The sequence below is a fragment of the Kwoniella mangroviensis genome (genome assembly GCF_000507465.2).
Source record: "Kwoniella mangroviensis CBS 8507 chromosome 1 map unlocalized Ctg01, whole genome shotgun sequence".
In the NCBI taxonomy this organism is placed as follows: Eukaryota; Fungi; Basidiomycota; class Tremellomycetes; order Tremellales; family Cryptococcaceae; genus Kwoniella; species Kwoniella mangrovensis.
The window spans coordinates 3,445,674-3,457,694 of record NW_027062533.1 but is presented as its reverse complement, the minus strand read 5'-3'; the positions used below and the strand labels follow the sequence as shown (position 1 = coordinate 3,457,694).

At 43.4% G+C, this 12,021-nt stretch overlaps 5 protein-coding genes across 5 annotated transcripts; 1 reads left to right on the top strand and 4 right to left on the bottom strand.

The window, feature by feature from the left end:
• Positions 1–152: 152 nt before the first annotated feature.
• Positions 153–1,875, bottom strand: I203_101288 (uncharacterized protein; the record flags this gene model as incomplete). Its single annotated transcript, XM_019146241.1, has 7 exons — positions 153–684; positions 741–922; positions 1,004–1,110; positions 1,171–1,418; positions 1,483–1,574; positions 1,634–1,732; positions 1,792–1,875. 7 exons carry the CDS (start codon positions 1,873–1,875, stop codon positions 153–155), a joined length of 1,344 nt encoding a protein of 447 aa, XP_019004800.1.
• A 983-nt stretch (positions 1,876–2,858) lies between these two features.
• Positions 2,859–4,066, bottom strand: I203_101287 (uncharacterized protein; the record flags this gene model as incomplete). Its single annotated transcript, XM_065516850.1, has 5 exons — positions 2,859–2,976; positions 3,029–3,092; positions 3,153–3,585; positions 3,650–3,805; positions 3,902–4,066. 5 exons carry the CDS (start codon positions 4,064–4,066, stop codon positions 2,859–2,861), a joined length of 936 nt encoding a protein of 311 aa, XP_065373668.1.
• A 1,627-nt stretch (positions 4,067–5,693) lies between these two features.
• Positions 5,694–6,075, bottom strand: I203_101286 (uncharacterized protein; the record flags this gene model as incomplete). Its single annotated transcript, XM_019146239.1, has 2 exons — positions 5,694–5,737; positions 5,916–6,075. 2 exons carry the CDS (start codon positions 6,073–6,075, stop codon positions 5,694–5,696), a joined length of 204 nt encoding a protein of 67 aa, XP_019004798.1.
• Positions 6,076–6,696: 621 nt separating this feature from the next.
• Positions 6,697–8,297, top strand: I203_101285 (uncharacterized protein; the record flags this gene model as incomplete). The annotated part of the gene is made up of 9 exons (XM_065516849.1): positions 6,697–6,762; positions 6,818–6,943; positions 7,020–7,202; positions 7,258–7,323; positions 7,403–7,429; positions 7,498–7,600; positions 7,661–7,731; positions 7,811–7,885; positions 7,977–8,297. The coding sequence occupies 9 exons, from the start codon at positions 6,697–6,699 to the stop codon at positions 8,295–8,297; spliced, it is 1,038 nt and encodes a 345-aa protein (XP_065373667.1).
• Positions 8,298–8,989: 692 nt separating this feature from the next.
• I203_101284 (uncharacterized protein) lies at positions 8,990–12,002 on the bottom strand (the record flags this gene model as incomplete). The annotated part of the gene is made up of 9 exons (XM_019146237.1): positions 8,990–9,019; positions 9,098–9,283; positions 9,339–9,621; positions 9,720–9,821; positions 9,884–10,011; positions 10,085–10,813; positions 10,880–11,076; positions 11,194–11,737; positions 11,979–12,002. The coding sequence occupies 9 exons, from the start codon at positions 12,000–12,002 to the stop codon at positions 8,990–8,992; spliced, it is 2,223 nt and encodes a 740-aa protein (XP_019004796.1).
• Between the last annotated feature and the right edge of the window lie 19 nt (positions 12,003–12,021).

The following is a 12,021-nucleotide window of genomic DNA, read 5'->3' as shown; positions in this document are numbered from 1 at the left end:
ATGTGCTCTTTACCACTGAACATGCATCAAGCAAGCAATGACCATAGAAGCGTGAACACTATCCCTAAAACCCAAGAGAGAAATCACAATAAAGTCCGACATGGATGTACAAAAAGGAAGAAATAATTTGTGACAGATCTACATGATACTACCTACGTTTTGTCCTGGTCTGGTTTAGCGGTATCCGGCGGTATATCCGTCTTTCCGGTATCTGGAGTGCTTGTGTTGACGCGATCGTCATCTTCCAACTCATCCACATCCTCTTCCACCGAATATCCATTGACCTGTTCGCCATCGAAGTTTATATTTTCCTTCACCTCTTTCCCTTGAGCTTCCTTTGTTGGACCAGCACCGGGCACAGCGGTATCTTCCTCGTCATCCACTACCACCTGGCTGGTCACCTCATCATCCCTGACGATCACACTAGCCGCATCTCTTTCTTCTATAATACTCAACTCCCTCCTTGCTCTCCCAAATCTTTCCCGATTATGGTCCGCATCGAGCCATCCGTCCAATTGACCCATGACAGGCTCCGTGGTAGGTTCAGCTTTCGACGGTGTTGTCGTACTGGCAGTAAGAGCACTAGGCTTGGTTGGGGAGGAAGATCTCGCAGGAGTTGAAGGACCGGTACGAGGTAAGTTAGGTGTTGGTGATTGAGGGGCACTTGAGTCCAAGAGGCCCAATCTATGCGCACCTATCAGCGAGACCAAAGTGTAGTACTGGTGACGGGTATGACATACGGAGCAAGGACGCTAAATATCTGACCATCTTCTTTCGGTGGACCATACGAATCGAAAGGGTCCGGTATGGACATCACCAAAGGTTCTAGTATTGGATCACTCGCTTTGCCAGCTATCTTCTCGTAGAAATCTAGTTGACTTCGAACGACGAATGCGACTTTGTTAAGGACTGTATCCCATATCTGTGATTGTACATCAATAATCATCCAGTGTCGTAACAGGAAGAGGAGAACAGCAGATCATAGTGTGAGGATAAAACTCACCTCATCTTCACCTTCAAGCACTTCCTCATGATACGCAGCTTTCATACCATCCAACTCATCCACCTGTCTCTGCATTTCCGCCAGAGCTTGTCTAAGCTGCTGTAGATCTATTCCAACGAGAACACTATCAGCTTAAGCAATTCAGCGACTTGAATCGACAAGCTTACCTCTTTTCCTCCTTCTGCCATTCTCTGCCTCGGTCTTCCTAATCTTACTGCTCTGTTCATGAAGAGCTTTCTCATAGGCCACCAGCCGATCAGCAGTGACGAGCTTGTAATGGTCTAGCGCTTCTAATAATGGTATCTCGAATTGACGATATACAGCATCGGCGAGGATTTGTTCGTGATTTGACACGAGATACTGAAGTCCAGAGGCTCCTGCCAATGCCGAGTTGGAAGAACGACATCCTTTTACCCTATAAGCGACATAATGGCATTAGCAATTGTAAATTGCAATCGATAGAGGGGCATTTGGCTGACCTCGAACAAGCTTCCATGGCCGAAGCGAATGCAGCTGTAGCCGACGACATGGCCAATAAAGCGTTTCGGTAGGCTTTAGCAGCTGCCATGAGCTGGCATCATGCAATTCAGTCAGCTATACTACTTTTCAGTGGATTCTCAGCTGACATACCTCTTCAAAGCATGCAATGGACTGTCTTAGATCCTTCCTCGTTATCAACGCATGATTCTCAGGTAAGTTCACTATTGATCCAGTCGTGGTGGTTGAATACTATCCGAAGGAAAGAGATTAGCATCTCTGTCTTCTTGAATGAATGGTCAATCACTTACAGTAGGCGATGGAGGTCTCACACCCCATGCGGACGAGCCGTTACTCTTCATCGAGTCGTAGCGAGGTCTAGCAGAAGTAGACATGTTGCTGATGAGCTTCAGCTTGAACAAAGAAGGATCAAGGGGCAAGATATGGATGAGAATGAGATTTCCTTTGAATGGTGATTGATTTGTTGTTGACACGGACCAAGCCGACTCGTGGTGCGTAGTGATCTAATCCCACGCGTCAAGGTGGTCAATGCGTGACAGGGCTGATAAGGATACATCCGTTCTTTAAATAACACGTCATGTTAAAAATGTTCGAAACCGACGTGCTAGCTCTCGAGTTGTCCTATAAATTTTGCAACTATCCTTGCTTTCTTTCCTTTTTCCTTCTCTTCGAACAAAAAATCCTATGTGGTGAGTGTACTACCATTGCCTTTGTTTTCATTGTTAGCTATGGCATTACCCTCGTGCAGCGTACAATAACGTGGAGAGAGACTTGAGCTGATATTGTCTGCTTGATTTGTAGGACATAAAAGTTCGATTCCCTCTCTACTCTCGATAGAGGGTCTCGCGTTCCCGTCCCCTATACCAACTGTTTCTTAGGTACAACCAAACCCTAAATTGTCTTTCTCGATGATAACCAAATCGATACGGCGTTCTCATTCCAACCACTTATCCCAACTTGATACGAGGTGCTACCTTATCTCTTTATTGGGATAGAGCGAAGCGCGATGAAATTGAGCTGGATATTTGGGGAGGACGTCTGAAGGACCGACATTCTTTATTCTTGAGAGTTGATTAGTTATCGTTGTCTTTTCTTTATTGATGGCTGTTCATTGTGAGTAAAATCGATTGGTGTATGTATCCATGATATGACTTGCGACGATGTATAAAATTGATACACTACCACCTTTCAAGCGACTAAATTTTCAGCAGCATCGCAATGGAATCGAACGGATTCTGAATGCATTGACCTCTGACCCAAAATGAGAGAACAGACTGATTATATAGTGTATTATAATGTCCTTGAGAAGATACTGATTCTATGTTACCCCCGTCTCGTATGTGATCACATCGCCCATCTACACCTTCACACATTGATCATCCTCCAACACATATCCCTCTTCACACGCCCAAGCCTGACACGAACCCCTATAACACGTGGTAGCTCCGAAAGCAGCACCGGGGAGGGTCGAGCAGCTATATCGCGAGTCAGCAATTACACCCTACTTCAATTCCGATGGATACTCACTCTATTCCTGTACTAGTGGTATTGTCCGAACCGTAGATGCCATTCATACATCCACCACATGATTCTACTCAGTTCAAACACGTCAGCGAGAGTATCAATCTCCGTACATCGAACAATTACTTACCAAGTTCTGAAGCGACATCAACACATTCATACGAATCACCGTGCAGACCAGGTATCCTACAAGGGGTATTACCGATAGGACAGAAAGGTTGATCTCTTGCTAATCTCCTTGCAGCAGATAACCTATCCAGAGCTCTCCTCCTATCTGGCGATCCACTAGGTTCAACAATTATATCTTGATAATATAGATATCTCGTATTAAGATCGCAGGTCACAGAATCGGTAGTTAAAGGTGAAGGACCACAACGACATTCTGAGTTCCTACCTGAACCGACAGTGAAGGTTTCAGGATAAGCGTATCGATAAGTACTTCCTGAAGATGAACATCTATCGAAACATGCTTCGAATCCGATGTAATCGATAAACACAGCATCATCGGGAAGGTCTGTACCACGACAACCGAGGAATTGAAAGGATGTTTGAACATCATATACCTATAGTACTCGTATGGACTCATCAGCACAGATTGAAGGACCAACGAGTGAGAATGTCACTCACTTGTACATGACCTGATCCCTCTACACAGTTTCCAGAAGAATCCGCACTGGTCTCGAGGTAGTATGGCGAAAAGGGAGGTTGTTCACTCGTACAATAACATTTACTAGTCGATGAATCCCATGCACCGGTCCTATATTCTTGAGCCTGGCAGTAGGACTTTTACAGATAGTTGCATTGTTTCTCACACAAATCAGCCTCGAGTTCAGATATTGGACTCATATAATCAAGTAGACGAAAGGAAATGTAACTCACTAGACAACTGCTTTGATCAACTACATTATCCACTTGTCCTTGAGTGAGAACCACTGGGTAATTTCTCAATCTGTAAGGATCAACACATCCAATGAATGTTGCTGCCTTTACCATCCCAATGAGGGATACCAAACTCAATATCGAAAGTGATTTGGTCGGGAGCATATCGAAGAGCAACAGTCTACAAATGAAGGTGATTACAGTGAAAAGGACAAAATGCAGGTACAGTCTATATGAAGTCGCTCTCGAGTATGTCTTTTATCACTCCCCCCTCATCTCATAAATATATACCGTACATTTTCATCTCGATGGGTGCATGCAAATCAGATCCAGAACATCGGTCCGACAACAGAAAGACAGGGTAACTCATACGGGTCTCCAGCTGGGCTGATGTCCTTTTGTCGTTCTCGGAAACAGGGGGGGGACAAACTACGAGGTTCGTGCAGTACATTTCCAGTGTGTCTGTATCATCGGGGACGGGACGAGACGAAACAAGAAACAAACGAAAAACTCACTGTACCCATGAGACGAACGGACGATCAAACCTACCTGCATTCCTGGACTCATGCGTACCTGATTTACGACACATATCCTGCTGATTATCCTATTTTACTTCTTCCCGCTCCGGTGGTGGCACGGAACCGAAATAAGGAAGGGCTTTGTGGCTTTGGCATTGGGCTTGGCTTGTGCCGAAACACGCGCATCCTATCCAATGGACATGCATCGAGAACCATTGACCGTGCCTTATCAATGTATCTCGGCTCGTTTGTCTCTTAATTTGTTTCTCTGTCTGTCTGTAACTAACAATGTATAAATGATTTCAATCTTACGTGTGGGGTAAGGGTGTATGCCCGAGGAAGATGTGTATACGATTTCTCGCTTTCGCCATTCTTTCACTGGAATTCGAAAGGCGCTTTTGCTTGTGCATGTATCATTATCTCTCCGTAGGACGTCGGATGAATAAAGTCATGACGGAACGAACGATACAGGTAGTCTTTGAGATTTGAAAGTGAGGACGATCAGCATATGCCTTGCGTGCCTTTTATGCGAAGAAAGTGAGCTGAAGAGATAAAACAACAACAGTTGAACGTATTGTATGTGCTGCAAAAACTGATTTCTCAATTTGTGCACCACCTTTATGGTGCATATGATATCACTATATCGTTGGAAGCGAGCCTCTGCATGCGTGATGACTTAGATCGATGGCAAAATCAGACTATTGTAGAGTACTGTTCACAAAAGGATATGCAGACTTTGAGACCTCAAGACGGCCATTAGACACTCCATGTTGCGCTCAGAACGGACGCTGTAAGTCATTGATTGAGATTTTATTCTTATATAGTATAATTCGGTATGTAGGCGAGAATTCAGTAAACAGCATCGTTTAAAAGGCTCTTTTGAGACTCGTTACCGTACGACACTCTCGAGGCAGTACAGTATTAGCAAAATTCCTTTAATCCTTTTTGGAAAATCGGATATGATGAACATAGATAATATCGGCCATCCCAATTTCGAATCGAATGTTGATCATAATTCAGGTGTGAGCTGTAAATCTATTGCATACTGTCTTCCAAGCGACGGGCAAATCTTTGTGTAATGATCGTTTCATTGTGTTCACATATTATCGTTAAAATCATACGTTAAGAGTGGAAAAAATCGAAGAGGGAATCTAATTTCACGAAATTTCATTGTATCCTTGAGGATCTACATGTATGTATGAATGTATTAGTCAGTGCACTTCTGTCAGAAGATGGGGTGACAACGTACCATTTTCATGGAATAAGGTTAGAATTTAGAAAGAACCAAACACTATCAATCTAATCAATTCTACTACGGCTATTATAGCAAAAACTTCGGAGTCAGCGGCTTTCCTCGTGATTCATGATTTGTTATTAACTTTGACATTTGATTATGATATGTGATGTAAAAGTGATATTGCAACTGGTTTAAGCATTGTTCTTCCCAAGAACAGATGTTGGGTGATATATATAGGCCAGAAGGACGTTGCACTCACTACCACCCACAACCAAGAAGCCCATAGCGATCAATACCCAAGTACCCACACTCCTCTTGGTAGCTGATCTAGGCGGTCGAACCGTCTTCTTACCGGCTTGTGCACGAGCAGCAAAGTTGGCGTTCTTACGTCGGATATCGGCGTTGGTTGGCTGTGTCATTTGGTTAGAACATTACAGGTCAGGCCGGACAATGTCGTAAAGATGAAGGAAGAGAGAGGTGCACGGTCAGCTCATGTCTAGATCCAGCTCTGAGATGATGATGAGACTTACCATGGTGTTGGAGTAGGAAATGAATTACAGAGTCTTCGAGAAGTGGTTACGGTTCGTTCGGTCTGTATGGATTGAGAAGATGGTGGTGTATTCCTTGAAACGTGGGTATCAATGTCTCGTCTCTGACACGACTCGATGTACCCTTTGCTTAGTGTTCAGTCTTATAAGCTGTGGTTGTATTGACATTCACTTCCATTTGGTAATGTTCAACTTGTGACTGTGATTTTTATTGACTTCCAGCGAGGTCATCTCATGTTGATCGCGTCAAGCAGCGGAACCACATCCACGTGGTGGGCACTCTTTGTTAGGTTGGTCATGTTGCTTACGTGTGACGGAGTGTAACTCATCTCCATAGCTGATAGATTAGTAAGATAACGATAAAAAGATCAGATTACCCCGAAGACCGATTGATATTTGATACCAACCTGGGGTATATATATATACGAGTGATCGAGCAATGATCCCATCTATGTGCAGTCAGTGAATCCAATCGATATATACCATCAGAGGATGTCTTCTCAGTCTGAGAACAAGATGCAATACGTCAGGTTAGGAAAGAGTGGACTCAAAATGAGTGTCCCCTTCGATTCAGTTGTATCTACCTGGGCTAATTCGGATCTTGTGACTATAGGTCTCCAAGATCATCTTGGGATGTATGTCCTACGGAGTCAAGAGACCTCAAGATGGTTGGACCTGGGTATTAGAAGAGGAAGAAGCGTTGAAACATCTCAAACACGCTTATGACAAGGGTATAAACGTGAGCATTTTATTTCTACTTTTTCTCGTACGCATACGTTATCCACAGTTATAACTGATACTGCCTTGGTATATAGACCTTTGACACTGCGGACACCTATTATCAAGGTAACTCGGAGCGAATCCTAGGTAAATTTCTCAAAACTTACGATATACCCAGAGAGAGCGTGGTGATTATGACCAAGACGTATATGGCATTTGGTGATGAGAAGAGCTACGGTCCAGCAGGGTACGTCAATAACAGTAGACTCAGTAGGAAGGTATGTCAGCGGTATTACTCGAGACACCTCGGACTTGAGCTGATAGATGATATAGAGGATATTCGCAGCCATCAAAGATTCTCTGGAGAGGCTGGGTACAGACTATGTGGATGTATTTCAGGTGAGCTGCTATATCTGTCTTGCAAGCTTGAAGTGGATGGATGTTCAGCTCATGCGTTCTGCCGTAATGACCGATACAGTGTCATCGATTTGATTACAATACTCCTGTGAGTCCTCTCAGTCATATAGAAAAAAAAAAACAACGTCGAGCTACAGCTGATGTGAGGTATCATAGATCGAAGAGACGATGCAAGCTCTACACGATATCGTCCAAGCTGGTCACGTCCGATACCTAGGAATGAGCAGTTGTTATGCCTGGCAATTCCAGCTCATGCAACGTGAGTCAGACTGTATGAATCGAACAATGATTTTTTACTAGCTGATCGGCTTTTTGACAGAATATGCTATTCAAAATGAACTCACGCCATTCATCTCGATGCAAAACTATCATAATGCGATTTACAGAGAGGTAAGTCTATCCGTGATTGTGCTGGTACTTCTCCTTCCTTGACACGAGTCAGATGCTGATAAAGGTGATGTGCACGTAGGAAGAAAGAGAGATGATGCCTACATTACAACATTTCGGTGTGGGTTCCATCCCATGGTCACCATTGGCAGGAGGGGTGATTGGGATTTCATACCGTATTGTATCTCAGGTTTGATTTACCCCTCTGGATGAAAGACTCATGATCATTCATTTCGAAAACGTTATAGAAACTCTGTCGTCCCGCCTCTTCCGACCCACAGACCGAACGATCATCCAACACTTCCAGGATGCTCGGCAACACAACCTCAGCGGACCAAAAAATCATTTCGACAATCGAGGAAATTGCCAAAGAAAGGAATATATCAATGGCACAAGTATCTCTAGCTTGGTCATTAAGCAAAGAATTCATATCCGCTCCTATCATCGGTACTACCTCGATTGAGAAATTGGAGGATCTTCTTGAAGGTTTGGAAGTCAAGTTGAGTGAAGAGGAAATCAAAAGGATTGATGGTGATTATGAGCCAAAAGCGATATTTGGTCATTCATAATTTATGTAGATTGCAGATTAAAATCAATCCTCATACGAAGAGCAGATAAAAACACAGTGTTTGTTTACGCACAAATGGAATATCGGAGATGGAACCTTCCGATCGTTTCAGGTACTGTATCAGCATGATTTTACAGCACACAGATTCAAGCTTGATCATAAAAGACTACTCGTATTCATGATTTTTATCTTATATATCAAATGAAGTAAAAATCGGCTCTAGGAGTGAAAGCGTTGAAGACAGAAAATGAGAAGAGACAGATTGAAAAAAGAAAATAAAATAAAACAGAAAACACATATTACATTCAATCTTATCTACCAGACATCGTATTTTCTTTCCTTCTTTTGTTTGATAATTGTTTATTGTCTTTTGTCCTACGAACTCGTCCTCGCTACATTTCTATATCATATTGATTGATAACGTTTGGAAAAAGGAAGAAAGAAGGGGTATATAGGAGAAAAATGAGAAGGCCATTTTATAGGGGTATGTATCATCAACTGACAAAGAACGAGAAAAAGGAAAATAAAATGTGCAAAGGAAAGAGGGCAATATCAGATATGACTAGAAATATACACATTGAAAAACACGTAGGAAGCCTACTTCGCCATTTGCTTTTCGCTACTCTCCTACTATACTATCTCTCTTCAACATTAGATTCTTATATGACGTGGAGTCGCAGATCGTTCACGGGTTTATTGCTGACCTTCAAGTGATTTATGTGCCTACAGATCCAATCAATCAATTAATTCAGTATCTCCCCACTCTACGATTTCCGCTACATTGCATGTGCTTTTACTCACCTGTAAATCCCTCATCACTCCTGGATCCATAGGTAACACCGATTTCCTTCTTATATGCGGTTGATTTGCTCCAGCTGCGCCCGCACCTCCACCACCGCCCAATCCGGTATTAGCAAGCGGTGATGGGCTGAGTGGACCACCTTGCGCCTGTTGACCTTGTATACCCAATCCCAAGGGTGATGTGGGCTACATCACGATATATCAGCCAAATTAGGCATGTTGGTGTAGTAAAATAACTTACACTCATAGGTGCACGATCTACACCTGGATCAGCCAATGGCACATGTTCCTCACCGATCGATCTGTCCAGCGTGAAACTCTCAGATGGATCAAAGCCGTTGGCAGTCATATCAACCGATACGTCCGTCATGGGTTCGTCCTCATATGGGTCAGGACGAGGAGGTAACGGTTCGGTCAAAGATGCAGGGAGAGGTTGGGTTGATCCCGATGCTCGATGGTTTTCGATCGCTTGTTCACGTAGTCTGACCCATTCGTCATATCGCTCGATGGCTCTTTCTGCGTCACTACGTAAATCGTACAATGTTCAGTACAATCAAGTGTCGAGTCGGAGATTCCCCTTGACAATGGTGTAGATGGCATGGATGGGATAATCTGGACTTACGCCTTTCTCTGAGCTTTATAATTACTTTGCACCTCCTCAAACACCTCGTTGTTGATCTCCATGAACAACTTCAAAGCATTATAGACCATTCCGTGGATAGTCCTATACATCGAACATTGTTCGGTCAGCCTCATGGATTGATTATATGCTTAAAGGTAACTCACCTGTTCCAATGGGATCTTGAATTTTGGTACAAAGCAGGGAAGACTATAGGTAAGATGATCGTTATATGTTCGCCCATCAGGTTCACTATGTATTCGTTATTCCAGTAATACAAAGCTCTTTCGGCGACCTGTAGTATCGACATGACAATCACAATTAGCACGACGAACTCGAAGCAAAACCCAGGAGGAGACTTGATTTACCTGGAAATGAGGTGAATTGATACATCTTGCCAATTGATGGAAGAGTGGTTGCATTACTTTCGTAAATTCAGTTTGTTCAATCACATCTAAAATTTCTTCCACCTCATTCAAGAACATTACTTCCTTTGGTGAATTCACTTTTGGCCAGTATCTCAATAGGCCCAAAATCACTTCTTCAGTCAATGTCGAGTCTTTCTCTAAGAACTGTACCACACAATAAGCCAATTGAGGATGGTAGAGGGCGAGTGATTTGGCTTTATGAAGAGGTATCAGAGCTCTAGTTAAGAAAGTTTTATGTTCTTCTTTCAAAGGTAGGGCAAATCCATTAATGATCGATCCTAAGATTTCTAATAATTCCGCAATTCCATTGTGTCTCTCGGTTTCATAGACGAATTGGAAGAAGACATGAGAGATCGATCGTCTTATGAATGCTCGCAGGTTGAGGAACTTGCCATAGATCCTATGCAAAGTAGTTTTGAGGAAATCCCTCTCACGAGGATCTTCAGAATCGAACAATTCCAACAAAGCCAGAACGAATGATTGGTCGATGTACTTCTTACCGACATTGGTATTGAAATCTGGACTTTCGACGAATCGCAGGAAGAACTCATAAACAATCTGTAAGTGTGGCCAAGCGAGTTCGAGGACAGGTTCATCTTCTTCTGGATCGAACGCATCGCCAGTGGGGTTAACTTGAGGTGGAATCGAACGGAAGAGATTGGTGGCGAACTGGCAAGATGACAAATCCTATTAGCCATACTGATCCCTGCGTGAAGCAGTACATTCTGTACTCACCATACCAATCACCTCGGGGTAGATCTGCTCAGTGATGACCCCCCTACTTGTCGTAATATATTCCAACATCTCATGTAAAGTCTGAGCCTTGACTTGCTTCCCCTTCAGTTCGCTACTCGCATCGTTGAAGTCGAAAACGACACGACATTGTTGTAGTTTCTGCACGAACAGTTCGTTTCTCTCCTCTGGGCGAACATCTAGAGATCGCATAGAAATTAGTCGAAATATCGTTGGTGTATTTGAGATGATGATAAATGAGAGCACGGTAAAGTGGAGAATGAACAACTGGATGGAGATTAAGATACTACACTCACCTGAAAAGTTTGGTAATTTCTCAATATCCACCTTCTCCGTCACATAGAATCTACTACTTCTTTGTTTTCTGGGTGTTTTACCCGAGATAGGGATAGTGTCTTTTGGACCACCTCTCAGCCTATTCAGCGGCCCGGCTTTGGGAGGTGTCGGTTGACCATCTGGACCGAGTGACCTCTCTGGTGAGCCGAATCCTCTACCATGGGGTGAATGGGGAATTGGATCAGGTGGCATTTCAGTGTTGACGGGTGGTTGTTGAGGTGCACCTGATATGACTACTAGGGGAGGTGCGGGAGAAGTTTTATCTGATACAGGTGATCTTCGAGGTGTCAAAGGTGCTCCTCCACCTTGTAACATGTTTTGTTGTTCACCTCCATACGTATTTGTATTTCCGCCAGCGGGTCCAGTTCTAGCGGGAGATTGTAGAGATGGAGAAGATGGACCGGGCGAGTGAGAGTTGATAGGTACAGGAGGTTGAGGTTTACCGCTAGTGGACGGTTGAGGTGATTTGGATTGTTTCTCGCCGGATTTGGTCCGGGACAAGTTCTGCAGTGAACAGCAAAAACAGAGCATTAGCACAACTCAGAAATCAATATTCATAACAATGCAAGTAGAATGGTGTAAACAATGGTGAATAGGATTGGCTCGATTGAGCCAAGTCAACGTGTGAGATTATGTTCGATATTGTTATTTATGCCTTTGAATGAATTCCATCCATTCCCCCTTTCCTTCCCCCAGATCATTCGGATTCGTATATATATATATATATATGAATGATGTCACTCACCATAGCTTTCTTCAGCCCCTTCATCTTGGCATGTATGGTATCT